General features: G+C 33.6%; 5 protein-coding genes across 13 annotated transcripts; 4 read left to right on the plus strand and 1 right to left on the minus strand.

Moving 5' to 3' along the window:
* Positions 1–5,276: 5,276 nt before the first annotated feature.
* LOC108480967 (probable serine/threonine-protein kinase WNK11) lies at positions 5,277–6,986 on the plus strand. The gene is made up of 3 exons (XM_017784126.2): positions 5,277–5,425; positions 5,732–6,235; positions 6,400–6,986. Exons 2-3 carry the CDS (start codon positions 5,732–5,734, stop codon positions 6,778–6,780), a joined length of 885 nt encoding a protein of 294 aa, XP_017639615.1. The 5' UTR covers positions 5,277–5,425; the 3' UTR covers positions 6,781–6,986.
* A 1,223-nt stretch (positions 6,987–8,209) lies between these two features.
* On the plus strand, positions 8,210–10,064 carry LOC108481215 (probably inactive receptor-like protein kinase At5g41680). The gene is made up of 2 exons (XM_017784377.1): positions 8,210–9,335; positions 9,415–10,064. Exons 1-2 carry the CDS (start codon positions 8,210–8,212, stop codon positions 10,062–10,064), a joined length of 1,776 nt encoding a protein of 591 aa, XP_017639866.1.
* Positions 10,065–11,482: 1,418 nt separating this feature from the next.
* Positions 11,483–14,656, plus strand: LOC108483540 (heterogeneous nuclear ribonucleoprotein 1). 5 transcript variants are annotated; one of them, XM_053030201.1, is made up of 6 exons: positions 11,483–11,838; positions 11,978–12,091; positions 12,184–12,258; positions 12,382–12,608; positions 12,806–14,000; positions 14,070–14,656. In XM_053030201.1, exons 4-6 carry the CDS (start codon positions 12,387–12,389, stop codon positions 14,102–14,104), a joined length of 1,452 nt encoding a protein of 483 aa, XP_052886161.1. In that variant the 5' UTR covers positions 11,483–11,838; positions 11,978–12,091; positions 12,184–12,258; positions 12,382–12,386; the 3' UTR covers positions 14,105–14,656. The 5 variants fall into 5 exon arrangements, 3 of the variants coding, with proteins under 3 accessions (XP_052886161.1, XP_052886159.1, XP_017642483.1); XR_008284480.1 differs by lacking the exon at positions 12,184–12,258 and having other exon boundaries at positions 11,494–11,838; positions 14,070–14,166; positions 14,359–14,656; XR_008284492.1 differs by lacking the exon at positions 12,184–12,258 and having other exon boundaries at positions 11,495–11,838; positions 14,091–14,166; positions 14,359–14,656.
* A 3,398-nt stretch (positions 14,657–18,054) lies between these two features.
* On the plus strand, positions 18,055–23,770 carry LOC108482927 (protein TORNADO 1). The gene is made up of 3 exons (XM_017786034.2): positions 18,055–20,232; positions 20,313–21,553; positions 21,774–23,770. The coding sequence occupies exons 1-3, from the start codon at positions 18,717–18,719 to the stop codon at positions 23,163–23,165; spliced, it is 4,149 nt and encodes a 1,382-aa protein (XP_017641523.1). The 5' UTR covers positions 18,055–18,716; the 3' UTR covers positions 23,166–23,770.
* LOC108482928 (uncharacterized) lies at positions 23,546–26,910 on the minus strand. 5 transcript variants are annotated; one of them, XM_017786035.2, is made up of 2 exons: positions 25,903–26,910; positions 23,546–25,077 (listed from the first exon to the last, which is right to left on the minus strand). In XM_017786035.2, the coding sequence occupies exon 2, from the start codon at positions 25,052–25,054 to the stop codon at positions 23,783–23,785; it is 1,272 nt and encodes a 423-aa protein (XP_017641524.1). In that variant the 5' UTR covers positions 25,055–25,077; positions 25,903–26,910; the 3' UTR covers positions 23,546–23,782. The 5 variants fall into 5 exon arrangements, with proteins under 5 accessions (XP_017641524.1, XP_017641525.1, XP_017641526.1 ...); XM_017786036.2 differs by having other exon boundaries at positions 25,509–26,910; XM_017786037.2 differs by lacking the exon at positions 25,903–26,910 and adding an exon at positions 25,633–25,866.
* Positions 26,911–27,509: the final 599 nt, after the last annotated feature.

Genomic DNA, 27,509 nt, shown 5'->3' on the forward strand with positions numbered 1-27,509 from the left:
TTCATTTCATTAGAAATTTTACAGTTCAATGCAATATACGTAACATTATTCAGTAATTTCACAGTTCAATTCGGTATTCAAAACAATATTCAGTATCCCATAATTTAGTTCAGTATCAATCTAAATTTTAATACCCAATTATAAATTTTATCAGTTCATTAAATACTTACCTTAAAATACTTACCACACATTCATATTAAATTAAACACATATTAATTATAAAGCTTTAGTTATAGTGATACAAACCAGAATTTTTTTCTTCGGATTTAATCCTCGACGATCTTTCCTTTTCCTTTTTGGGCCGATGCTTCAAGCTCGATATTAGCTACGAACAATTAAAATAATTTCACAGTTATTAGCATAACACAATTTAAATGCTGAAATTTTTATCTAACTTTTACTTTAATTCCAATTTAATCCCAACTAAACCTATATATTTTTCTTTCTCAATTCATACCTCTTTGCTACTCAATTTCTTGTCAAACCCACATCCAACTATTTAAATTTTATCATATTTTCATAATTTCGAATTTATTTCAATTTAATCCCTAAAACTCAAAACTTATAGCTTAGTTTACAATTCAATCATTTATTCAATTCCAATTAAAATTTCTATCAAATAGACCCCCAATTCTATCATTTGTTCAACATAACTCATGTTTAGAAATCAACTATCTTTCAAAATTTCAATATAAATCATGACATATTTTGTCCTAAGACTCCAAAAACTTAAAAATTACAAGAAAAGGATTAAATTCACTTACCAATTTAATTTTGAACCTTGAAACCTAAATTTTCCTTTTTCTTCTTTCTCCCATGTTTCTTCTCTGTTTTCATTTTCATTTCTGTTTCTTTTTAACTCATTTGTTTCTTTTATATATAATAATATAATATAATATAATATAATATAATATAATATAATATAATATAATATACTTAATTATTAAACAAATATATATATTTTAATCAATAAAATCTTTGATATTTTTCCACGTTAAACCGCCTCAGCTATAGGAAATGGTTTAATTTCCTCTTTAGTCCTTCTAGTTTTTCTTTAATCTATAATTAAACTTTTACCCTTATTCAATTTAATCCTTTTTACTAATTACTCTAAATTAAGCTAAATTTACTTAATTAAAACCTAATTAGACACACTACTAGGCTCATAAATATTTTTAATAATTATTTTCGAACTTATTTCACTAAGATGGAGGCCCGATAACACACTTTTTCGGTGCTCACGGATTTTGGGTTGTTACAGTTAAGCTATAGTTGGAGTATATGAATAACAATGTTAGTAAAATGTTGTGATGTTTGAATGGCTTTCATAAGGGTTATTGAGCATGAAATGGTATGAATGAATGATGACTTGAAATGGATATATTAAATGGTTGAGTAGGTTGAATTAGTACAAGTTGTATTGATATGTTTTGTTGTCTATTAGTGAAAAGGTTTGATTAGTTAAATTGAAAAAGGCTATACGAATGATTGGTATGATGTTGATGTTGAATGGTTCAGCATATTAATATAGATTATGATGAATAGGTGAAATGACTAAGTTTGGTGTCAAATATGGCCTTTTGGTTTAGTTAATATGAGGAATGATTAAATGGATGCCTTGAAATATGTTTTGAATTGGTTTTGTGCAGGTTTTAGTGTGTATTTATGCACCAAATGAGCTATTGATTTGATTTGACACGAAATAGGTACTAAATGGCCAGATTTTACCAAAAATAGGGATCTCGTCACAATGTGGAATATCCCTCGTCATAACGACGACCGACAGTTTGTGACGTCGTAAAATCTTGTGGTTTGACGTCGTGATGTGATAAACTATTTGGTGACATCATGACGTGGAGATAGTGACGCCACGATGTCGAGCCCAAACTTTCAAAACCTTACAATTTTGTCCTATTCCATTCTCAGGTCATTAAAAGAGCTCTAGTAAGCTTGACTAAGGTTCAGATTTGATTGAATATCATAATATCTAGATGTTTATGACAAGATTGAATACTTGAAGGATTTATTTATGGCAAGCTTGTTCTAACATTTTATATGTTACAAAAAGGTCCCTAATTGATCTCGAGTTGACTTTAAAGCATTCGTATGCTCGTATAAGAACCAAGAAATAATGTTCATGTTATTCAAAGTTGTATTATTGTAGATTTCATGATTGATGATGTGAAATTATTAATAGTTGCTTTGACAACGAATGTGGCATCCTATTGTTCGAACCCGACGATCAGGTCTGGTAAGGGGTGTTACAATAGTATTTTAATTTCTTCATTTTTAATATGTATTTTTCTATGTTCTCATTCTCAATTTTTTTCTCTCTATGTGTCATCAATTATTTTAAATTATTTAGTATTAAATTAAAAATAAGTTGTATTTTAATTAATACATACAATCAATCTGTGCATGCACAGGAAAGAAACTAGTTATTTAATATGAGGAGGGATCCACTTACATCAGTGTAAAACTTAAATGGTTTTACGAGATCCAATCGTTATATTTCCTTCTCCATTCATGTAGATCTTGCATGCCAAGTTTGGCATACCTAACGTTTCATTTCATTTTTAAAAAAATTTAATGGTTAAATATATATTAGTGCAAATAATATTTTAGATCAACATAATAAAGATATTGGATCGATTAAAAATTTATAGGCATAACAAGTAAAAATATTTTGATAAATTCAATATTGGTTGAATAATTAAAATATTAATCATACAAAAATTATAAAATATGTAAAACCACTCAAGTTTTACACCGTATAAATTATCCCTTCCTGTTTATTATTATAATTTTATAATTATTTATTTAATTTATAACACTAAAGTAATTCTACAACCATTTTACAAATTATTCTAAATATATTAAAAGCGAATGAGTTGAACAAAGTAAGTAATTTATTATTATGAGTAAATTACAAAAATAGTCACTTTTATTTGCCTTAGATTATATTTTAACCACTTATGTTTGAAATGTTACGTTTTAGTCACTTACGTTATCGTTTTGTTACGAAGTGGTCACTCTACCGTTAAGCTCCGTTACCTCCCTAACGGCGGTCTTTCGTGACAGTCCAAATGGGTTTTAAATGCCAACTTGGATGTCCTACGTGGCAGTCCAAATTAAATTTATTTAATTACATAACCTATTTTCATCCCAGCAATTGGACATCCAAGCTGCATTTAAAACCTATTTGAACTGCTATGTAGGAATGTCATTAGAGAGGTAACGGAGTTTAACGATAGATTGACCACTTCGTAACAAAATAATAATGTAAGTGACTAAAACGTAACATTTCAAACATGAATGACTAAAATGTAATCAGAGACAAACAAAAATGACTATTTTTACAATTCACCCTATTATTCTAGTTGATTGGTAAGAATCTAGGTTGATTGAAGGTTAGGATGAAGATGATAGGTTAAAGATGATGATCAAGTTTGAGAATATTTAAATATTTTTATAATATTATTAGTATTTTTAAAAAATTAATCTTATTTTAATAAAGTTAACATTTTAAATTTGTTTAAATATAATTTTATGTTAATTTTTTTACAATGCATTGTATAAAAACAAATAATGAAAACATCGTTTAAACTAAAAAATAAAATTTTAAAAATAAGATAAGATAATATCCGATAAACATTGGACATCTTTTAAAAATTTACAAATGTAGTTTTTTAATATTATGTAATTAGTTTAATTATGATTTGAAAAAAATATTAATTACATGGATGCACGTTATTAAGATATTAGTTTAAAATTAAATGAAATACAAACATTATGTATTTGTATACTCGATATTAATGTCTCACCTACATTTTTCTTTCTTGGGTTACAAGGTTGGCAGCTTGACCAAATTAAGAATATTTCTTTAGCTGTTATATGTGTGTACACATTACTGTAAAATACATTTTTAAATTTTAAAATAAATTTTATTTATAAAAATATTTGCAATATGAGTCATTCAATTGAGTATTATTAGTATCTAATTTACACCTTAAACATATATTTTAATTGAATATCAAATTTTAAAAATTTATAGATATAACATTTGACTTAAAAAAGATGATCAATGCTTAAAATTCATCACATGAATAAAAAAAAATAGCAAATTTTAATTTTCATTCAACAACTTTCTTGGAAGCCAAACACGCTCCAAATTTATGACTCCATGACACAAAAAGCGGAACACAAAATAAGAAAATTTCAAAGTCATAGACTTGCATTAGGATTACGTCCATTCTTCTTCCCTTCAGTCAATGTATATCTAAAACCTCTCTAGTGTCATCTAAGCCGTCCAAATCATCCAAAACAACATGGACGGCCAGGATTCAGTATTAAAAAAGTGCCAAAGTTGACCTCTTTTAATTTTTGCAAAATACAAGGAAACAGAGCCTTAAAAAGGCAATAAAAAAATTCCCCAAACACACGCTGCAGTGTGGTAAAATCTAAAGGACAGCGGCCAAAGGAAATTCAAATATTTTTTTAAAAGCAATGAACGTAAACATAAATTTTTTAAAAAATAATTAACACTTATAGTAGAAGATGAAAATAAATTCCATCAACATAATAAAATTTAATTTTAAAATATTAAAAGAACAAAAAACAAATTAAAATTTTAATTTTAAAATATTAAATATAAGCTTACCATTAAAAAGATCTTATGATCTTATGTCTTTATCTATTAGTTTATATTTAAGCTTATATAAGACCGTAATTAAATCTTTATAAAAAAATAAAACAGAATATTATTAGATCCTGGTTCAGCTTAAAGCCATTTCCTCACAGTTTATTTATGATTTCGGTCCCTATATTCTTTTCATATTTAAAATTCAATCCTTCTATTTTAAAATTTAAACTCTCTACTCATTTCATTCAACCATTGAAATCTTTCCATTAAATTAGATTATTTGATATTTTTAAAATAAAAAATTACTCGTATAAACAATTTAAAATTGAGTAAAAATCAAGTAAGAAAAAAAATCTCACAACCGCAAACTCAAGATATTTATTTACTTGACCTTCCATTCACGTGCATAATATTAACCACGTGAGCATTTTTTACTTTTAAAAATATCACATAATTCAATTTTATTGAAGTGTTTTAATATTATTATTAATTGAACTTCTGAATTAAAAAAAGGAAAATTAAATTCTTGAGATAAAAAAATCTTCACATGAACTAATAAAAAAAAAAAGTTAGACCTCTCCTCAATCACTGTGTATAAAAATATATAAATGTAAATATAAATTAAAGATAGCTACACTAACCTAGTTTATTTTAACCTAAGAAGAAGCTTCCCTATAAATACTACTCATAAAAGCGGCACTTTGGCTTTGCCATGTTCCGTGCTCCGCTATACCCTTCTTTTTGCAGAAAAAGCTTCTGCTTCTCCTATATATATTTTTTGTGGTGAGCTCTCTAGAAACCCTTTTTTTCTCTTTACTATTTTCCTTTTTTTTTCTTTTTTTTTTTGCCTTAAAACCATAAGCTTTTGATGATAAAATTTCATTTTGTTTGATGGATTTTCATGAAGTTTTAAAAAATTTCTCTTCATACTAAGATCTTCTGCAAGTATTTTATTTTTCTGTCCTTGTTTTAGTTCTTAAAACTTTGATCCAAAACCAAACAAAAAGTGTTTATCTATATAAATTTAACTGGTTTTCTATATGGCTCTTTTATAACTTACGTTATTTGCGTGATCATTATCGTGAGCAGATGCCTAGCGTCAACCCAGACCAATCCGACAAGGATTCCGAGCCCTTTGTGGAGGTCGATCAGACCGGTCGTTACGGTCGGTACACAGAACTTCTAGGATCCGGAGCCGTCAAAAAAGTTTACCGGGCATTCGATCAAGAAGAAGGAATTGAAGTTGCATGGAACCAAGTCAAGCTAAGGAATTTCTCCGACGATCCGGCGATGATCGATCGGCTTTATTCGGAGGTCCGGTTGTTAAGGTCATTAACCAACAACAGCATAATCTCGTTGTACAGTTTTTGGCGTGACGAGGAACATAACACACTCAATTTCATAACCGAAGTATGTACTTCGGGGAATTTGAGGGAATATAGGAAGAAACATAGGCAAGTCTCAATGAAGGCGTTGAAGAAGTGGTCAAAGCAGATTTTGAAAGGCTTGAATTATTTACATTCACATGAGCCTTGTATCATTCATAGAGATCTCAATTGCAGCAATGTTTTTGTTAATGGAAACACTGGTCAGGTAATAAAGTTACTTCTTTTTTTATTTTATGTTGCTTTTCTTACATGTTTGGTCACTAAGAAAAAAACTAAAAAAGTAAAGCTTAGTACTTTGGGTTTGAAAAAAACTAAAAAAGTACAGCTTAGTACTTTGGGTTTTGATGAGCAAATCTGGATCATCAACAGGTTAAGATTGGTGATTTGGGGTTGGCGGCGATCGTGGGGAAGAACCACTCGGCGCATTCGATCCTCGGGACGCCGGAATTCATGGCGCCAGAGTTGTACGACGAGCATTACACCGAACTCATTGACATATACTCATTTGGCATGTGTGTGCTTGAGATGGTGACCTTGGAAATTCCCTATAGCGAGTGCGATAATGTGGCCAAAATTTACAAGAAAGTGTCAAGTGGGGTGAAGCCTCAAGCCTTGGACAAGGTTAGAGATGCAGATGTGAGGGCATTCATTGAGAGATGCATTGCTCAGCCCGGGGAAAGACCGTCCGCGGCGGAACTGCTTAAGGATCCGTTTTACGACGAAGTTGATGATTATGACGAAAACGTTTGATTATAGTACTTAGGCATATATTTTTGTTATTGTATTGTTACATTTTTTTAAAAGTCTTAAATAGTGTTTATGATTGTATGGTAAACTTTGATTATCTTGACTGATTAGAGCTTGGTTTACGTTTAAATGTGTACATAGATAGTGGTTTCCACAGAAAAACATATTGATTAAAAGTTTGAATGGGAGAAAAGAATATTGTGTGTGAACTTTAGGTTTCTTCCACATGAATTCATCTATATTTTATGTATTTTTTTAAAACTAAAGATAAAGATTAAATGGGATTTTGGTTGTATTTGAAGTAAAGTCAAAACAATATTAACTAAACAGAAAGATCCATTCAAAGGGTTGAATTTGATGTAAAGAACATGCTATGTTTTGAACAGGCAGCCAACCTAAAGTGGCCCTTGGCATATATTATTATCATATAAAGTTGGTTGATAAAGAGGGCATTTGTTTTGTATTTGCTGTCGCACTCAAAATTGTTGGGAAATGATTGCTACAGCATGGCACTGATCTGGCTGGCCTGCACTGATTTTCCATTTTCAAAACAAAAAATGTAGAATTTGATGATATATCCTACAAAAATGTAGAATTTGATGATATATCATACACTTTGTTAGTGCCCTTCTTTGATAACTTTATCTTATATATTTAATTTATATAAAGGGCAAATGGCATGTTGCCGCCCCCAAAAAAAAAAAAAAAAGGTTTTCAATTACTTTAGCAGAAGCTTGTAATTTACATTTGCCTATAAGGTGGAGTAATTTATAATAATATTTGAAGGGATGAGAAATAAAGTATAATGATATATAACAATAATAACAATTTTCACTTTTGCTTTTTGTTAATATGTCAAACTAAACAAATTTTGGAGTGTTTGATGTGATTAAAATAAAAGTTTTACGAAGTCAACTTCAAGCCCTTGCTTTAAATTAGTATTTAGTTTAAATTAATGAAAAAATTGCTAATTTTTTGGATGTCTGAAAGGGTTGCATTCATCAAATAAAATTTTTATGCAATTGTTTCTGTTTCCACTTCAAGCCTGCAGGTTGATATTCCCTGAAATAATGAACTAATTAGGAAAATGAATATTGTTTATGCATATTCAGGTTGATTTGAGACAAAGAAAAGGTAAAATATTGTATGTTTGCTGCTTGGTGGCTGAACACACAAGGTTCTAGTTTCGTAGGATGTTCCAAAAATAAACATTGTTTTTGTCCGCGGATATTTTTACAAACAGCGAGCCAGATATGGAAAGGCATCTCGGTAATATGCTGGTACCAATCTAGTCCATTGAAGATATCAAATTAAGTAAAGTTGATCAAAATTGCTGACAAGAAGTTTTGGAATCCAAGAACATGTCCTTATCTGATGTATCAAACCAAGGAGGAACAACAATGTTCTCTGACTCCATAAAGGTGCCTTAATGATGAGCGGTGAAAGTAGTCGAAAGATGCAGAGAAGAGAAGGCTTTAACATGTTTGTCAAGGGGCTAATATGCATTGCAGTTGTTCCTCTGTTAACCACAGTGTGTATGGGAGGTGAGTTAAGTGAATCCCAATCTTTGCTTAGCTTCATTAGATCAGTTGATCCACAAATGAAACTAGGAGCTTACCTATGGAATGAGTTTTCAAAAAGTCCCTGCTTGGTTAAATCTGAAGTTGTGAAGTGCAATCTGCAGGGTACCTCCATAATAGAAATAAGGCTTGAAAGCTTGAATCTCAGTGGGGTAATCAATGCAGATGCCCTTTGTAAGCTCCAAAGCCTTGAAGTTCTTAGCTTAGCGAGGAACCAAATACATGGGACGATACCTCGGTCAGTATCGTACTGCAAAAGGTTGAGGTATCTAAACTTAAGCAGCAATTCTTTAAGTGGGAGAGTTTCATGGAGTACTCTAACCAAGTTGAAATATCTCAAGAGCTTGGACATCTCCAACAATCATTTCACTAACCGAGAATTCGAGCTCGTTTATAAGTATAGTCAGTTAAATGCAACCGTTCAGAATGAAAATGTTGCAGGAACACCAACAGAGTCTAATAATAACAAGTCAAACACACTATTGTGGACTTTCGTACCTTTATTTCTTGGCCTTGGGTTCTTCTTTATGTTCTTATATTGTATGGGCAAGGTACTAGGTAAAAGAAGTAAAGCTAATGAGATTCCAAGGGCTATCAAAGAATCTCCTCTCAAACATGTTCCAGTCAATGCAATACAAGAACTGAAGCCTGAGGGTAGACATCAAGAGCTTGTGTTCTTTGTTGAAGACCATGAAAGATTTAAGCTAGATGATCTACTAGATGCCTCAGCTAATTTACGAAGCCAAAGCCTTTATACCAGCCTTTACAAGGTAATACTTAAGAACAATGCTACTTATGCTGTCAAAAGATTGAAGAAATTGCAGGTTTCTTTTAAAGAGTTTGAGCAAACAATGAGGCGGATAGGGAACTTGAAGCATCGAAACATTCTTCCTCTTGTCGGATATCGTTGTACCAACACAGAGAAACTTCTTTTCTACAAGTACCAGAGCAATGGAAGCCTACTAAGCTTGCTACGAGGTAAATGATTTTAGGGCACAGCACCCTTAAACATAACAGCATTGCATGCCTAAATTCTTATAGCTGCTTGATCGTGCAGGCTACATTGAGGGTAAAAAAGAATTTCCATGGAGACTTAGGCTGACAATAGCAACTGGAATTGCAAGGGGATTGGCATTCATATACCAGAGTTCCAATGACCAGGACAGCATTCCTCATGGAAATCTAAAGCTATCAAATATATTGTTGGGTGAAAACATGGAACCATTAATAAGTGAATACGGGATCTCAAGGCTTTTAGACCCTAAAAAGAATTGCCTCGTCCCCTCCAACGGTTACATGGCACCGGAGAAGAGTTTATCGGAACAAGGCGATGTCTTCAGCTTCGGGATTATCCTACTGGAGTTACTAACCGGAAAAACCGTGGAAAAAACCGGGGTAGACCTTCCTAAGTGGGTGGGGTCAATGGTGAGGGAAGAATGGACAGGAGAGGTGTTTGGCAAGGATGTCACCAAAGATGCAATGCAGTGGGCATTTCCTTTGCTAAATATTGCTCTTAAGTGTGTCTCACATTCACCAAAAGATAGACTAACTACAGCTGAGGTTTTGCAGAAGATAGATGAGGCTTTGTTTGCGCACGAAGATCGTACGGTCTCCTCTATGTCTTCATGGGAATCTGGTCCCCGTGATTGTTGTATGCTGCATAGTGTCATACCTGAGACTTGGGACACTCCAGGATCAAATTATTAGTGGACAATTCAGAACCAGAAAAGGAAAGGTACCATTGAAGAACTTCCATGTTAAGCTAAATAAAACATAACATATATATATATATATAAGCCTTTTAGTGGAAATGAAGGAGCCATTAGGCCAATGTACATAATGGAGAATGAATATAGTTATAAGTCATGTTATTATCATAATAAACTTTACATTTACTTGTCTTTTGTTTGCTTGTCTCTTTTCTTTTTTTTGTCTGAAAGTTACCTGCTAACCCTTAGTAATGCTAAGCAGACCAAATTCTATTAAAAGCCGGTAAGCACCACGACTCTTCGATTTTCTTGAAATATCTAAGTTTGACACTCGTGCCCGATGTATATCCGAACATGAACGATAAGACATGATCCGTGTCCATACTTACCATTTCTCTACTCTAATTTGATAAAACAACAAAGGAAATAAGCACAAACAGCAGTCAAATAGTGTGCATGTTTTTAATTATGGTATTTGGCAATTTGGGACCATCAATCTGTTGTAATAATTCAACTTGGTTTTGGAAGTTATGACCTATATTTATATTTTATTTCTAACAAACCAAATTAATTTGGACCCTGTAGAAAAAGAAAACATTGTTTATCTTGCATAGTTTCTTACATTGCTTGTTGTGTTATACTATGTTAGAAAGTTGCAGGCCAAATCATTAAATTATATCCCCAAATATATTTAACTACAAACCAATATATATCTTTTATAAATCTTAAATTAGATATTGGGCCTTTGCTTTCTGCTTTACGCTAAGTAAAATTTACACCCTTCTTTAACTGCAAAAAGTTGTTGAACCAAGATTAGAAAATTAGAAATATAATTTATGCGACCAAAATATTACTCTTCAAATATCAATAGAACGAGACTCAAAACTTAACTTGTAAAATTACATTGGATTTATACAAACTCAAACATAGGATGAATTGTACTTGTAAATTTACAACTCAATTCTGAAATGGTGTTTGAAAAGGTTTCAACTTTTGGACACTTATAACAGTCAAGAAGGACCAGAACAAGACATGATGATTGTGATGATGTTGTATAAATCCTTTTTGGTGTTCTTTTAGGAACAAAAGAAGGGCAAAGAAAAATATTAATAAATAAAATATCAAGAAAGGTGTAAGTTATAAAACTCCACTAATTAGATGTGTGGTCTCAACTGAAGCCAACCAGACTCAATATGTACCATAAAGTTGTATTGTAACATGAACTTTGGACAACAACAGCATGCCAAAATTTTGATCAAACATATAAAAAATTTGCAATTTGATTAAAAATAAATGCAAAAGTTGAAGCTTGATTTGGTTCTAGCATTCCATCCAAGCAAAGAATAGCTGTGTTTTAAGGTTATTAAGTTGTAATAATATGTTTGTAATTTTTTTTCTTAAAATAGAAAATTAGAAAATAAAATAAAACATCACCATCTGCTGTCATCACTCTTTAAGCTACTCCAAATATTCTTACACCAGAGGATTGCTCTCAATGTCTCTCCATATATATATTCTCTCTTTCTCCCTCTACCTCTCTCCTCAAATTCCATTTCTTTTGATTTAATTAAGAGGAGTGGAATAACCAAGAAAGATATAGAAAAGAAACAGAGGAGGGGAGAGAGAGAGAGGAGAGACAAACCTTTTTTTTTTTTTAAAGATATATAAAAAATATGAAGAGCAAAACCTCCTCTTCTGTTTCCGTTGTCATCGTTTCTCATCTCAGATCTTAATTTTCCTCCCATTTTCTCATCTGGGTCATTTCCAAGATGGTATATTCTCTCTCTCTCTCTCTCTCTCTCTTGTTCATCATATTCTTCATCTCTGTTTTTATATGTTTCCTGGTCTTTTCTCTGGACTTTTCTTTTGTCTTGATCCTCATGTTTCGATTGTCGATTTTTTTTTTGTCAGGAATTTTGGGTTGTTTTCTGATTGGTGCATGAAGTTTTCAGATGATCCTAGATTGGATTTGACAATTACCAACTCTGTCTCCGATCAGATTCTGTCTGTAATTCATATCAAAAGGTAAATTTCTTTTTCTAATATTCCTGTTTGATTGTTGTTATTGTTCACATTTTGATCTGTTTTACTTCGTTTTTTTTTCTGAATAAGGATAGATCCTTTTTAGCTGCCGATGGTAATTGGATAATTTGGTGTTGGCTTTTTTCACGAGTTTCATTCATTGAATTGGTGTTAGTATTCTGATTGAATTAGAAATTTTGATCTTTGAATCAAATTGTGGTGCTTTTGTTTTGAGAAAAGTTTAGATTTTTGCTCTTGGGATTGAAATTGGTGGTTGATGCTGGTGATTGTAGATAAGATGGAATCAGATCTTGGTAAGCTCTTCATTGGTGGGATATCTTGGGACACTGATGAGGAACGTCTCAAGGAGTATTTCAGGAAATATGGAGAAGTGGTGGAAGCAATGATCATGAGAGATCGGTTTACTGGTCGTGCCCGTGGATTCGGTTTCATTGTCTTTGCTGATCCTGCTGTTGCTGAGAGGGTAATTATGGATAAGCATATGATTGATGGCCGCACGGTAAGAGCCTTGATTACGATATATCTTTATACCTTACCAATTAGTTTGAGATTTGTGATAATCAGAATGAGTTAAATTTGCTAAAATTTTATCTTTCCCCTATAGCATTGACCGAATATATATTTATTCGAGTGAATTTGTATCCAATGGTTAGGTTGGGATAGAAACTGTGATGCAATTGTTTGATCAAATTTCAGGTTGAGGCGAAGAAGGCTGTTCCTAGGGATGATCAAAACATTTTAAACAGGAACATGAGTAGCATCACTGCGTCTCCAGGTCCTGGACGCACTAAAAAGATTTTTGTTGGAGGTTTAGCCTCTTCGGTCACAGAGACTGACTTTAAGAACTACTTTGATCAGTTTGGTACAATTACAGATGTTGTGGTGATGTATGATCATAATACGCAAAGGCCAAGAGGGTTTGGTTTCATCACTTATGATTCAGAGGATGCGGTAGATAGAGTTCTACATAAAACATTCCATGAACTCAAAGGGAAATTGGTTGAGGTCAAGAGGGCAGTTCCTAAAGAACTATCTCCAGGCCCTGCCCGCAGCCCTGTGATTGGATATAATTATGGTTTGAGTAGGACTGCCAACTTTCTCAATAGTTATGCTCAGGGATATAATCTTAGCCCACTAGCCGACTTAGGAGTTAGGATGGATGGTAGGTTTAATCCTCTTGCTTCTGGTCGAACTGGGTTTCCTCCATTTAATAACCCTGGCTATGGAATAGGTATGGATATGGAACCGGGAATGGGCCCAAACTTTGGTGGGAGTTCTAACTTTGGCAACAATCTTGGATATGGACGGTTAATTAGCCCCTATTATGGTGGGATTTCAAACAGGTATAATACTCCTATTGGCTATGGTGTTGGAAGTGGAAGAAATGATTCTAATTTAAGCTCTGGTACTCGGGATATCTGGGGAAATGGAAGCCTTAGCAATGCCACAAATGCCACCAGCCCTGGTGGATTCTTGGGGACTGGAAGGGGGAGTTTTGGTCCTTTAGGAAATAGTGGGGTTAATTGGAGCCCTTCTCCTCCCATTCAAAGTGGAGGAAATGCCCCTGGCTATACTGGTGGGAGTGCTGGTTTTGGAAGTGCCGATGACAACTATGGTTTGGGTGGGGGAGGATATGGAAGAAACGGTGGCACTGTCACGGCTCCAACATCTTCTTTTGCTGGGCCAACCGGTAATTTTAAGGGGTCCTATGGAGATCTTTACCATAGTGGTTCAGTTTATGGTGATTCAACTTGGCAGTCAACAACTGCTGACTTGGATGGTTCTAGCTCATTCAGTTATGGGCTTGGGAATGTGTCCGTAGATGGTACTGCAGGATCCTCCGAGGATTATGTTGGAAGCTACGGTGTTGCTAGTAGACAGTCGAGTAGAGGTAATATTCTGTTTAAGCAGTCCTGAGACTCGAGACTCGAACGCCAGCTTGCTGCATGTGTTTAATTAGTCTCTTTGGTTTCTTATCCAGGAATTGCTGCCTAGGGAGGGGGGGGGGAGGACTGTGATTTGGATATCAGAAGTCATGAAGTAGGGTGAATAAACAGGTGAAGGATTTGTGAATTCGATATACAACTGCCTTATTACAATGTCAGCTTACAAGGAAATTGATGTTATAACACTAATGAGGGATATTGATTTGAGAGTGAGCAGTTACAAGGGGAGGTTTTGTGTAAGGTTTGAGATTCGATTTGTTTGTTTGTTTGTTTGTTTTGTTTATGGTAATAGTGAAAATGTAGGTTGGTGAGTGAGGTGTACAATCAGATTGCGGGACATATACTCCGGAAGGCGTCTGCGGCAAAGGCGCGCCAGTAGTGGTACATCAAACAATAGGGTACTAAATTTTTTCTTTTTCCATTTTTATTTTGGGATGCTGGTTCTTGTCCTGATAATTGTTGCCTATCATCTGGGATTGTTTTGATCTCAGATTGTAAGGAGTTGTTTCAGTTCCAATTTACTACTGCTACTAGTGTGAAACATTAGAGACATATCCAATCATCATCCATATAAAATAAGTAACCAAAATTTCTGATTCAATACATCAACACAGCTTTACTACTCACACTATATGCTTTTGCTGCTGCTTTTTTTTAATCTTCTGCATGCTCCGTTACATTGTCTTTATCGCACGGAGTATCGAAACTTGAAAGTTTTAGAGTAATGCAATAATCCTCAGGCTTATTCTCAGTGCCAAAAGGTCAAAAATAACAATTAACCCCGATGTTAGTGAGTTGAAACAAAAATCATAATTTACCCTAGTGGCAATGGATTGAAAGCCACTATGCTAAATAAGCACAAAATACATGTCGACATAACCAATGTTTAACCCTCATTAATTTTTCGAAATCATAAAAATTTGATTACCCAAAACATCGTTTAGCAAAAATATAAATTGGAATTATTTTTCAAAACACAACATACTAAAATATAATTGAGTACCTCATAATTTAATTTAAGTATAGAAAAGTATAGCACTTAACTAATTTACAATTGTACATTGTAAAATTAAACCATCTTTAACCCAAATTTAAAAAATAAAAATAAAAATAACATGGTCAACATATTTGCATAAGTAACATAAAGTCTTTGTAGTTAATTTTTCAATTTACTGAATCGACACTTGAGGAATGACTTGCACAAATCATCAAATAGCCTATAATTCAATAATCCAACTTTAAAATTAGAATTCAATCAATAAATTAGAGGCTTAAAAGGTACAACTTTCTATGGTAATTCTAAAACATTTCAATTGTGTGGCAATCTTACTAACAATTGAGGTTTCCTTTGGATTATCTATGAGATTGGCTCCAATGAGATTAAAGACAACAATGGCAATGAAATTAATTACTATAGTGATGAGATTAAAATCAATGATGGGATATATGTTTGGATTTAATAACATCCGTGGCAATGTAGTGAAAGTATAAAATAACCATTAAGGACATTAGATTAAATGTAGATGTAAAATAAATAATTATATTTCATATTAAAAGATAAAAAATATATATTAATTTTGTCTTTATCTTAAATAATAAATTTATTGATAAATAATTAATATTTCATTAATTATATTTGTTTTTGTTTTTATTATTTATATAATACTTATTTATGATTAATTCATATAAATTTTATTATATATTTATTTAATTATTATAAAACTTAAAATTATATATTTTATATAATAAAAATCATAAATCATTTTAACATTTTATATATTATTTGAAATATATTTATATTATTATATTAAAATAATAGTTAAAATATATTTATGATAATGAATTTATATATTTATTAGATTGCCTGTATAAAATAAAATTTATATATAATAATATTTATAATATGTTTATTTTATATTTATTATATAATATATGTATTTTTATAAGGGTTAATATTTGGTACTAATCGACAATATATTTTTTTATTCCATAAGCACCTTTGAAAATTGACATGCGTCTATTTTTTAAATATACATTTTAATGTTTTACTATATCTCTATAGACACTTGTCAACTCATTTACTATAATATTGGAGTCTAAAACTCCGATGACAATGCATCAAATAATTTTCCTTTTTATAATAGCATTCTAAGGTTAAACTGGGAAAAATGTTTCCCACTACAAATGCTTTCTTTTAACTAGAGCAAAGTACACATGTCTAAAATTTTATCCGTGCGTGAAATATAAATGTACAATTTTTAAAAAAATTATCTTTTAACTCAAATAAATAAATTAAATTTAATAATATATATATTTATATGTGTGAAAATTTAATAAATTAATAAAACTCAGTTTAGTATGGTTTCTAATCAAATAATCAAATAGAAAATATTTTTATAAACAATTAAAATTAAAATTCTGAACTTCTAAACTTCATGATCGTTTAGTTTATTTGAAGCTATTTAAACGCAAAAATTACTTCGCATTTTAATAGTTTAAAAACATGAAGTTAAAGAATTGATGTAATACTAAAACCTAGAGACTTGATTCCTTAAAATTGGCTACAGAAAAACTTAAGTTTTAAAAACCAGAACATAAAAAATCATCTAAATTTGTCTAAATATTTTTATGTTAACAGTTTCGAGTAATCTACTTTGAGACCTCGTATCTTTTAATACGATACTCGTATAACCAAGATAACCATACTAAATAAAGCTACAAACTTCATACTACGAAAAACACCTAAATTTTAAAATAAACAAACACCTAAATATAGATTTCTGGTATATTGAAATTGATTGCTCGAAACTTTCCATTCATATATAAAAAAGTTAAAATTTTAATTTCTTCAAAATTACTCAATAAAAATGGATGTCACACGTAGCATTGGAGGATGTTTGATGTTAGTAAGTTTGTGGTCCTCTCTCTATTCTGGTGTCAAATTTTTTATTGCTTCTTTCTTTTACGTCTGAAAGTAAGTGTGGAGGCTGCCACTGCCACTTCCCATTTCACCTTTATTTTTGTGGGTTTCCATTTTCCGTCTTAAACTTTGCCAGAAAAAAATAGAATGTTAATATCAGCTTTTCAAAAGTATCAGTGGAGAAAGTCCCAAACTGATATGGGAGTATGGGACTAAGTAAAAAATAGGAGCCCTTTTTGTTGTTTTCATGATGTAGAAAGAGTCGGTTTTATTCTCAATTCAGCCCTTAAACTATGTATTTTTTTTTTGATATCTAAATTTTTATCTCATCGTAATATCTAAACTATTTTTAGTTACTCTAAATATTTAACTGTATTAATCTTTTAAGGTGTGTTTGAGGTGAAAGATTTATAAGAAGAATTTCATTTATATAGAAGTTTTTAATATATTTCAGTCAATTATAAAAAGTTTTTACACAAAATAATTTAATAACATGAAAAATTAAGGCAGATGACATGATTTCATTGAACAAAGTTTTTTAACGCCTTGAAATATTTAGATTAAAATCTATAAACAAAAAGAAATTTTAAATACCAAAGTGAAAAATATGTATAATTTAAGGATCAAAGAATTATTTTTCCCAAATTGAGTATTCTTTTCTTGGTCCATTTACTTAATGAATGTTTGTCAGAAAAAGAAAAGATTGAGGTCCCCCATGCCATGAAATGAAATGATGAACCTTGTATGGTGACTCCCACCATTCTAACTCCAAAACTTACCAGAGCTTGAAAAATATTCTTCATTTGCTATATGATAATTGATATTAAGTTTACCATTCACCATGATTGGTTCAATCTTAGTCCTTCATGGGAATATATATATATGGTTTAAGTTTTTCCCACATGAAAATGACATACATATATGGGGTCCAAACTTGGCTGAAAATTTCCTACGGCCTTGATTGCACCGCAAATTCACGACTATGTTGGCCAATTTGCACACCTTTCGAGGCAATCTACTTTATATATTTCACTTATGGTTTTTCAAGATAAGATTTTAAACCCAGAAAGAGCATATGATTCACTAGCCAAATTGAGGTATGTTTGGTGGATGGATAAAATAAAAAATAAAAACCATGGTTAATCTTAATAGGATGTCCAAGCATGTCTTCATCATACATTAAACAAGCTTGTCTCTTGTCCTGTTGGGGATAATTACTTTCCTTAAAAAGAGGTTAATTTGTCCATCACTTAACTGCCTTTTCTTTTTTTCTTTCTTTTTGTCATTGCTTTATAGGATTCTTTCATTTTCTTCAATGAGAAAACAAAGTTAGAAGAAAGCTTTAGAAAAACAAAAAAAAAAAAAGTCAAAAAGGTGTAGGCCTCCATTTACACCTGTAAGAAGTACCACCTTTTAATCTTATTTAACCAAGTAAATTACTTGATAAATGAACCATAATGAAGTGGAGACATGGTTTAGAGTTCAGAAAGAAAAAAAAAGATGCAAAGATGTCTTTTTGGGTAAAAAAAAATCATATTATCTTTAGTTTTAAACTGTATTGCAGTAAGGAATAACTTTGAAATGAAGGAGAGAATATGACAGAAAATTTGCATCAAAATTCAAAATGCACTGTAGCATATTACCATGAATATCAATATCATGCAACCAGCTTCAATATATTGGGGGGTTTTATGATTTTCTTTTAGTTTTGGTATCTTTGTTGGTGGGGGGCAGTTTTACAATGGCAATGGCATCAAACCAGAAGCTGAGAGATCTTGAATGGCTTCTTCAAGCATTTGAAACTGAAAGCCTTAACCTACACAACATTTCCTTCTACCTTTCCCAACCTGTTTCAGGCTGTTATCAAGAAACAGAAAACTCCATGGCCATTAACATTTCCTCAGATTGTCTTGAATACTTCTCCCTAATTCTTATAGTGCTAGGACCAGCCAAGACCAGCTTGTTGTCTCTTCGGAATTTGGAGTTTCATTGTGTTGAATGGGAGTTAGAACAAGTGCAGAACCTTGGGGAGCTGTTAGATAGTAACTTGAACATCAAACAACTGGTGTTCATGAGGAGCAGATTCAGTGAAGATTGCTTATCAGAGTTTTCTGATATTTTGAAGAGAAATGGAGCTATCAAAGAGGTGATGTTTTGTGAATCACATATTGGGATAGTTGGTGCTATATTTCTTGCCTCGGCTCTTAAGGTGAATGAAAGCTTGGAAGAGTTACAGATATGGGAAGACTCAATTGGATCAAGAGGTGCTGAGGAGCTTTCAAAGATGATTGAAGCTAACTCAATGCTGAAGCTTTTGACGATTTTCGACTCGAGTTCGATCACAGCAACTCCCCTTATATCTGCTGTTTTAGCAAGGAATAGAGGTATGGAAGTCCATGTATGGAGTGGAGAAAGTGGAGATAAAAGTTCCAAGGTGGTTGAGTTTACACCTCAAAACACCACTCTTAGGATCTACAAGATCGATGTTTCGGGTGCCTGCAGGGTTGCTTGTGCTCTTGGGATGAATTCGACCGTCTCATCGTTCGATATGACAGGAGTACGCCTAAAATCACGGTGGGCAAAGGAATTTAGATGGGTTTTGGAGCAGAACCGAAGCCTGAAAGAGGTAACCTTGTCAAAAACCTGCCTTAAAGACAAGGGAATAGTGTATGTAGCAGCTGGACTATTCAAGAACAGGCATTTGGAACGCTTGCACCTCGATGGAAACTGGTTCAGCGGTGTGGGACTCGAGCATCTGCTGTGCCCTTTGAGTAGGTTCTCTGCTTTGCAATGCCAAGCCAACATTACACTAAGGTCGGTGACATTTGGAGGTAGTAGAACAAAAATAGGAAGATCTGGTTTTGCAGCCATTTTGCATATGTTAACCACCAACGAAACTTTGACTCGGCTAGCTATCGTGGATGATCAAAGTATGAGACCAGATGACTTTTTTAGAATCTTCAAGAGCTTAGAGAAGAATGCCAGTTTGAGATGTTTGTCTTTACAAGGCTGCAAAGGAGTTAGAGGGGAGAGGTTGTTGCAGGCAATAATGGAGACACTGCAAATAAATCCTTGGATCGAAGATATTGATCTCGTTCGAACTCCATTGCATAATACGGGGAAGGCAGATGCCATTTATCATAGATTGGGTCAGAATGGGAAGCCTGAAACTGAACCTGAAAATGATTTGCTCAAGGATATGCCACTTACTGAGCCCAAGTGCTGTAGGGTATTCTTTTGTGGCCAAGAGTATGCTGGTAAGTTCTATTAACTACACATTTCCACTTATTAATGCTGAGATCAAAAGTAACCATTTCCTTTTAATTACTATTTTCAGGTAAGGCAACACTTTGCAATTCAATATCACAGAATTTCTCTTCTCCTAAACTTCCCTACCTTGAACAAGTGAGGACCCTCGTGAATCCAGTTGAACAAGCTGTTAGAACAGTTGGTATGAAGATAAAGACTTTCAAAGATGAAGACACAAAGATATCGATATGGAATCTTGCTGGTCAGCATGAGTTTTACTCTCTTCATGATCTCATGTTCCCGGGGCATGGGAGCGCATCGTTTTTCCTCATCATATCCAGTTTATTCAGGAAACCAAGCAACCGAGAACCAAAGACTCCAATGGAGATTAAAGAGGACCTCCAATATTGGCTCAGGTTCATCGTTTCCAATTCAAAAAGGGCGGTCCAGCAGTGCATGCTACCCAATGTAGCAGTTGTCCTCACACACTATGACAAAGTCAATCAAACATCCCAGAACTTGGAGGCCGCAGTGAATTCAATACAAAAGTTGAGAGACAAGTTTAATGGCTATGTTGATTTCTATCCAACTGTGTTTACTGTCGATGCAAGATCGTCTGCATCAGTCAGTAAACTCACTCATCACATTCGAAAAACAAGCAAAACTGTCCTCCAGAGAGTTCCTCGGGTTTATCAGCTTTGCAATGATCTTATACAAATTTTATCAGATTGGAGATCAGAAAACTATAACAAGCCAGCTATGAAGTGGAAAGAGTTTGCTGAGCTATGCCAAGTTAAAGTTCCACCTCTGAGGATTCGATCTCGACGTGATAATAAGGAGAAAATCGAAACTCGAAGGAGGGCGGTTGCTACTTGTCTCCATCATATTGGCGAGGTGATCTATTTCGATGAATTAGGCTTCCTGATATTGGATTGTGAGTGGTTTTGTGGTGAAGTACTGAGTCAACTGATTAAATTGGAGGTTAGAAGGCAAAGCTCAGCAGAGAATGGATTCATCAGCAGGAAAGAACTGGAGAAGATTATAAGAGCAAGTTTGCAGAGTCAGATTCCAGGAATGGGTTCAAAGGTGTTTGAGAACTTAGAGGCCAATGACCTTATTAAAATGATGATGAAACTTGAACTATGCTATGAACAAGACCCGTCTGATCCAAATTCTTTACTGTTGATTCCTTCCATTCTTGAAGAAGGCCGAGGTAAACCGCAGAAGTGGCAATTAGGAGGTGCTGATTGCCTTTATGCAGGGAGGCATCTTCAGTGTGATGATTCAAGCCATATGTTCCTTACACCCGGCTTCTTTCCGCGTTTACAGGCAAGATTTTTTCCACTCTCTTTCACATATCGCTTCATGTTGCTTTTCAGAACTTGAATATATAGATATATAGAGAGAGAGATGCTGATTTGTTTTCCTTCAAGTGTGAATATATTCAAATAGCTTACACCATGAGAACATATATCATCAAGGAAGGTTTTTTTTAATGACCATGTCCTAGTCTTAACTTTTCACTCAGTTTTAATTCTTGCAAATACAGGTGCACCTTCATAACAGAATCATGGCAATGAAGAATCAGCATGGAGCTACTTATAGCCTTGAGAAGTACCTCATTTCTATTAACATCAATGGTATCCATGTCCGAGTAGAGCTCGGAGGACAGTTGGGTTACTACATTGACATCCTTGCCTGTTCCACCAAGAACCTTACAGAAACACTCAGGCTTATCCACCAGCTCATAGTTCCAGCAATTCAAAGCCTTTGCCATGGTGTAACTTTGATTGAAAATATTATGAGGCCAGAATGTGTGCAAAACCTAGTTCCTCCCAGGTACCGGAAATCCCAATATGTGCCTCTTCAACAACTTAAACAAGCACTACTCTCGGTCCCAGCTGAAACCATGTATGATTATCAGCACACTTGGGATTCGGTGTCGGATTCAGGCAAACTAGTACTTAGAGCTGGGTTTGATTTAGCTCGAGACCTCCTATCTGATGACGATTTCCGGGAAGTACTGCACCGAAGATATCATGACCTGTACAACCTTGCTGTGGAACTGCAAGTTCCACCAGAAAACAATCCTGATGAAGAAGAGAATTCATTATCCAGTGCTGTTGAAAGTGGCAAAGTTGATCCTTCTTTTAGTGGGATAGCCAAGGGAGTGGAAACAGTATTACAGAGATTAAAGATCATCGAACAAGAAATAAGAGATTTGAAACAGGAGATTCAGGGAATGAGGTATTATGAGCACAGACTTCTAATCGAGCTTCACCGTAAAGTGAACTACCTTGTGAACTTTAATGTTCACGTCGAAGGACGGAAAGTTCCCAACATGTTCTATTTTGTTCAAACTGAAAACTACTCGAGGAGATTGGTAACCACCGTTATTTCCGGCATGACTGCTCTTCGGTTGCACATGTTATGTGAATTCAGGAGAGAAATGCATGTTGTTGAAGATCAAGTTGGTTGTGAAGTAATGCACGTAGATAACACTGTTGTAAAATGCTTAGCTCCATACATGACCAAGTTCATGAAACTGGTCACATTTGCTCTCAAAATCGGAGCACATTTAGCAGCCGGTATGGGAAACTTGATACCGGATTTGAGCAGGGAAGTTGCCCATCTTGCTGACTCTTCTGTAATTTATGGAGCAGCAGGAGCAGTCGCTGCTGGAGCTGCTGGATCTGCAGCAATGGGACGAATAAATGGAATCCGAAACCAGAACAGAAGAGGAGATATTCAACAAGACCTAAGATCAGCACAACAATGGGTGGTGGACTTCTTAAGGGACAGGAGGTGCTCAACAGGAAAGGATATTGCAGATAAATTCGGGTTATGGAGGGTGAGATACAGGGATGATGGCCATATTGCATGGATCTGCAGAAGGCATATGACCATCAGAGCAAATGAAATCATTGAAGTACCTATTTAGATTTTGCTCCTTTACATGCAACAAGATCATCACTTATTTTCTGTCTTGTTATCCTTTAATTATATTCTTTTGAAATAAACACTGGTTTGCTCTCGCTTTGAATTTCAAATATTGGTAAAAGATTATGACACTGTAAAAAGATATATTAGCCAATTGCCTCTTCTATGATGGATATGTAAAGTAAATATGAATATAGGTCCAATGATATCTTGAATCTTAGTATTACAAACAGCAGAAAGCAAAATTTTGCATGGTTCACCATGCGAAAGTGGGACCAAATTATCAAGAATATGATTACATGCATAAATTACACTGTGGTTAAGATTGGAATGTGATTTTTTGCAATTATTTTGAAAGTGGAAATCAGCAAGAAGACGATGTTATAGAAAAAAAGGGAAAGGTTCATATATACTAACCGGAACTGCAATGGAACAAAGCTAATAACAGTACAAAGTCATGATTTTTGCCTCCTCTCATCTAAAGCATGTTGACATACAAAGGAAAAGACCACATTACATGATACATTATTATTACATTTCACTATTAGTAGCATTAGTCTCCACCCTAAAATTCTAAAGTCACCTGTGTGTCTTCCTTTGAATAGAGGATCAGGAAGCTTAGAAAAAAGCCCTGCTTCCGTAGAACACTCGGGAGCCGGTGTTTTTCGATGCCTGTATTTTCTGATCAGTGGTACTTGAATTCTCCGATTTGGTCGGTCCACTGTCGATGTCCAGAGGCAGTTTCATCTTAGCCAATGACTCGGTAAATTGCTGCATGCTTTTCATGTACATGTCTACTATGTCTTGCTGCACCAGCTTTTGCTCGGGCTCAATGTTAACGGAAACAACAGGTTTCACGATGGAACTGCTTTGTGCCCCTGAGGAATGGGTGTCAACATCTCCAACATCCACAGCTTTTTGTTTCGGGGCTGAAATGTGTTCCTGAGTAGAAGTCTTCGAAGCAGCCAGACCATCGAAGGACTCAGAGCTTGCACCAGCTGAAGGAGATGAAACCCCGTTGGTTGACACGCTGCTCGGAGGAGAATCAAGCTTGGGGGCTTGGATGGAATTGACTGTAGCAGTAGAGAAGCTCTCCATTAAACGAGCACCCATGTCTGAACTAATTTGACTCTCAGCATCAGAGGTGCCCAAACTTTCGGAACTTTCAGAGTCCAAATTAGAACATTGGATTCCGATATACTCGGACACCATCATCTGGTTCTCATTCGCGATTATGGGATCCGGGAACTCAATCTTTTCCAACTCACACTCACTTGTTTCCGAATCCTTCACAGTTTCGTCAGCAGCCACATCTCTAGGCATAGCAGGAATAGCGATTACTTCAGGAGATAATCCAGCATATGCAAGAGACAACTGGACAAAACCAGCAGGTGAATGGAACAGATCAGTTGAAGAAAGAGAGAATTCTTTCTCCAACTTCCCACTCTTGAGGAGCACTTCAGACAGTGGCACCAATGCAAATCCCAACAACTGGTCTTCAAGATAATTCCTCACTCTACTCATCATGAATATCTCGATTTTGAGGGAGGAATCAACAGTTCGAACATTGAGGCGTAGATTATCATTGAACACCGGGTTCCTCCCACCACCATTGATGATCTTGGTGGAAACCGTGCTTTCGGGGTCAGAGGTGAGACAAAGCTTAGCATACACATCCTGCTTGTGGTAAATGCAGATGTTATGGATATCTCTTGCCTGATGAACATAAACCTCAAGAACACCAATGGAATTCTCTTCCTTTTTGTTAACCTCGGACCCATTTGACAACAAACCACCCGAGTTCCTACTGAAAAACTCGGTTTTCTGCTTCTCAGGCTCAGCTACAACAGAGTTCTTGAATGGTGAAACAACTGACTGTGGGGAATCCATGATAAAGCACCAAGGAAATGAACCTGGCAAAGCAAAAACAACACCTTTTAGAATATCAAGTCACCCAAAAATTCAGAAGTAGAAACCAAAATAAGAAACAATCTCCAAATCAGAAACCTAATTAGAACCTAAAACCCCAAGTCTTCAAGCCCCTAGTGTATGAAAATTTTATATTAAAGCCAAATCATTAACCTCTGTATTACTAAATCCTTCCCTAAGCATACACATGCATGATTTTGCAAGAAAAAGAACAGTAAAAGGAAGAACTTTCACACAGGTAACACAGCCTACAATTAAGAAACCAAAAACTTCCCAACATCCAGTACCCCAATGCACAAAAATGTGATTTTCTGTTTTAAGCTAGCAACTTAAAATCACCCACAACATCCCGAGAGTGAAGCAAAAACAGAAGTTGAAAGATAAATCCCCAATTCAAAGCCTCACAAGACCTTACTTTTAACACAAAAATTCTTCAATATAAGCCAAGAAACCAACAAGGCATCAACCCCAAAAGCTGAACTCTTTAGCTTTAAAAGGAAAAACAGAGAATTCCTTCAATACTCAGAAACCAAGAACACCTGAAAAGTTGAGAATCTTAAGTGAGCTAGTTCCAATTCCAACCCCCTCCCCCGAGATTTAATATTAACCGAAGACCCATCAACAGTTTAAGCCCAGATTCCAATAAAGCAACCAACTTTTTCTTCAGAAAACACCGGAATCCAAGGAAGAGTAAAAACAGGAAAAAGAAAATCCCAATGAAAATTCCCAACTTTACTCTTTAAAATATTAACTTCAACAATTCAAAGCAAAAAAGAAAAAAGGAAAAAGAAAACAAAAATTACATTCACCTTCGGCTCTGGCTTTTTTTACTCCAAAATCAAGAAATAAAAGCAGAAAATTTGATATTTTCGTTGGAATCTACGGCTCTAATTCAAGATTTGGACACAACCCAATTCCCAAAATAGAGGTGTTTTATTTTTTATTATGTGCTAAGATCTGAGCGCTTTTTTTTCCTGATTTTGTCCAACAACAAGAAGTGGAAACTCTGGTTGTAATGAAAAGCAAAACTACAAAGAAAGAACACAGGGATTTTCAGGGCGTCAAACTTGTCGACAAACAGAGATTGTGCGTGTGTGTTACAGTTTAAAGTTGTGGCTTTTTTTTTTTTTTTTCCTTTTATTTGCTTTATATCTATCTTTAACGATCACAAAAGCATGGGAAATTTTATTGTTACATTATTATTTCTTGTTACTGTTGTTAATTATTATCTCAACTTCAGAAAAATTAAATAAAATAAAAAGTAACTTTGAATATTTGGGTTTTCATGTTTTTGATTATGCAATAATTACGGAATCAATTTTTCCCTTTTAAAACATTTCCTTTCATTATAAATAAACTCATTTTGTGATCATTAAAAGAAGCCATCATTTGATATTTGTTTTGCACAACAATTTTTTATATTTAAAATTTCAAATTTAAAAATTTCATGTAATGATTTAACAGTTAAGAGTGTTTATTATCTTAAATATGATTTAAGTTTGAGTTGTGTTAATTGTGTTTAGTGTTTAAATTTTATTCTGTTATTGAAATTCACTTATTAAAAAAAAACTGCAGATTTAAGGTGGTGAAATCTTGAGTATTATGAGTTCTTTACCATGCATTAGCCGATCGTGATCAAACAAAAACAAAACCATAAACTATTTTTCATGAAATAAATTATAGTTAAATTTGAGTTAAAATAGCACCAAAGTTGTATTTTGTATCAAACCGACAGTAAAAGAAAAAAGTAGTAATGATGAATGAGAGTTGAGAAGGGTTTGGACTTTGGAGTGGGACAAGCACCGGCCCACGACAATGCCATGCCCATGTTCTCACCAATCACAACCCTTCTATATGCGCTTATGGTATTTGTAGGGACATCATTACTCTTCACTTTCTTTTCTTTTTCTTTTCTCCTGTTTAACGCTATTTTAAATTAAAACCCTCTAATTATTTATAATTATATAACTTGAGTAACTATAATGGGTAGAATTAAGAGTATTCCGATTATACTTTTAATTTTTAGAAAAATATGAGAATTAGAGTAATTATATAAGTAATTATATATAAATTTAATTTTAAAAATTATTTTATATAAATTATAAAAATTATATTATAAGTATGAGTACGTGTTAATATTTGGGATGGTTATCAAAAAATTTTTATATTATAAATTATAAAAATTATATTATAAAAATAATTTGTATGTTTAATAAAGTTATAAAAAAAGTTAAATCTTAAAAAATTTAAAGTTACGAGAAAAAAATTCTAATGTTGTAAAAGTGTTTTAATATATTTATTTATAAAATTATGGTCAAGAAGCATGAACATAACTTATTTATAGTCTATGCTATATGTTATAAAAATAATATACTTACTCATAAGAAAATGTTATAATTTTTTATTATAACTTATT

This window comes from Gossypium arboreum, chromosome 1 (genome assembly GCF_025698485.1).
Source record: "Gossypium arboreum isolate Shixiya-1 chromosome 1, ASM2569848v2, whole genome shotgun sequence".
NCBI lineage: Eukaryota > Viridiplantae > Streptophyta > Magnoliopsida > Malvales > Malvaceae > Gossypium > Gossypium arboreum.

Excerpts from the sequence above, each read along its gene's own strand:
- LOC108483540 (XM_053030201.1), top strand. The coding sequence starts at position 12,387 with ATGGAATCAGATCTTGGTAAGCTCTTCATTGGTGGGATATCTTGGGAC. Across the intron at positions 12,609-12,805 it reads ATATGATTGATGGCCGCACG|GTTGAGGCGAAGAAGGCTGT; the intron begins GTAAGAGCCTTG and ends ATCAAATTTCAG. Across the intron at positions 14,001-14,069 it reads TAGTAGACAGTCGAGTAGAG|TCTCTTTGGTTTCTTATCCA; the intron begins GTAATATTCTGT and ends GTGTTTAATTAG.
- LOC108482928 (XM_017786035.2), bottom strand. The coding sequence starts at position 25,054 with ATGGATTCCCCACAGTCAGTTGTTTCACCATTCAAGAACTCTGTTGTA.
- LOC108482927 (XM_017786034.2), top strand. The coding sequence starts at position 18,717 with ATGGCAATGGCATCAAACCAGAAGCTGAGAGATCTTGAATGGCTTCTT. Across the intron at positions 20,233-20,312 it reads TTGTGGCCAAGAGTATGCTG|GTAAGGCAACACTTTGCAAT; the intron begins GTAAGTTCTATT and ends TACTATTTTCAG. Across the intron at positions 21,554-21,773 it reads GCTTCTTTCCGCGTTTACAG|GTGCACCTTCATAACAGAAT; the intron begins GCAAGATTTTTT and ends TTGCAAATACAG.
- LOC108481215 (XM_017784377.1), top strand. The coding sequence starts at position 8,210 with ATGAGCGGTGAAAGTAGTCGAAAGATGCAGAGAAGAGAAGGCTTTAAC. Across the intron at positions 9,336-9,414 it reads CCTACTAAGCTTGCTACGAG|GCTACATTGAGGGTAAAAAA; the intron begins GTAAATGATTTT and ends TTGATCGTGCAG.
- LOC108480967 (XM_017784126.2), top strand. The coding sequence starts at position 5,732 with ATGCCTAGCGTCAACCCAGACCAATCCGACAAGGATTCCGAGCCCTTT. Across the intron at positions 6,236-6,399 it reads TTAATGGAAACACTGGTCAG|GTTAAGATTGGTGATTTGGG; the intron begins GTAATAAAGTTA and ends GATCATCAACAG.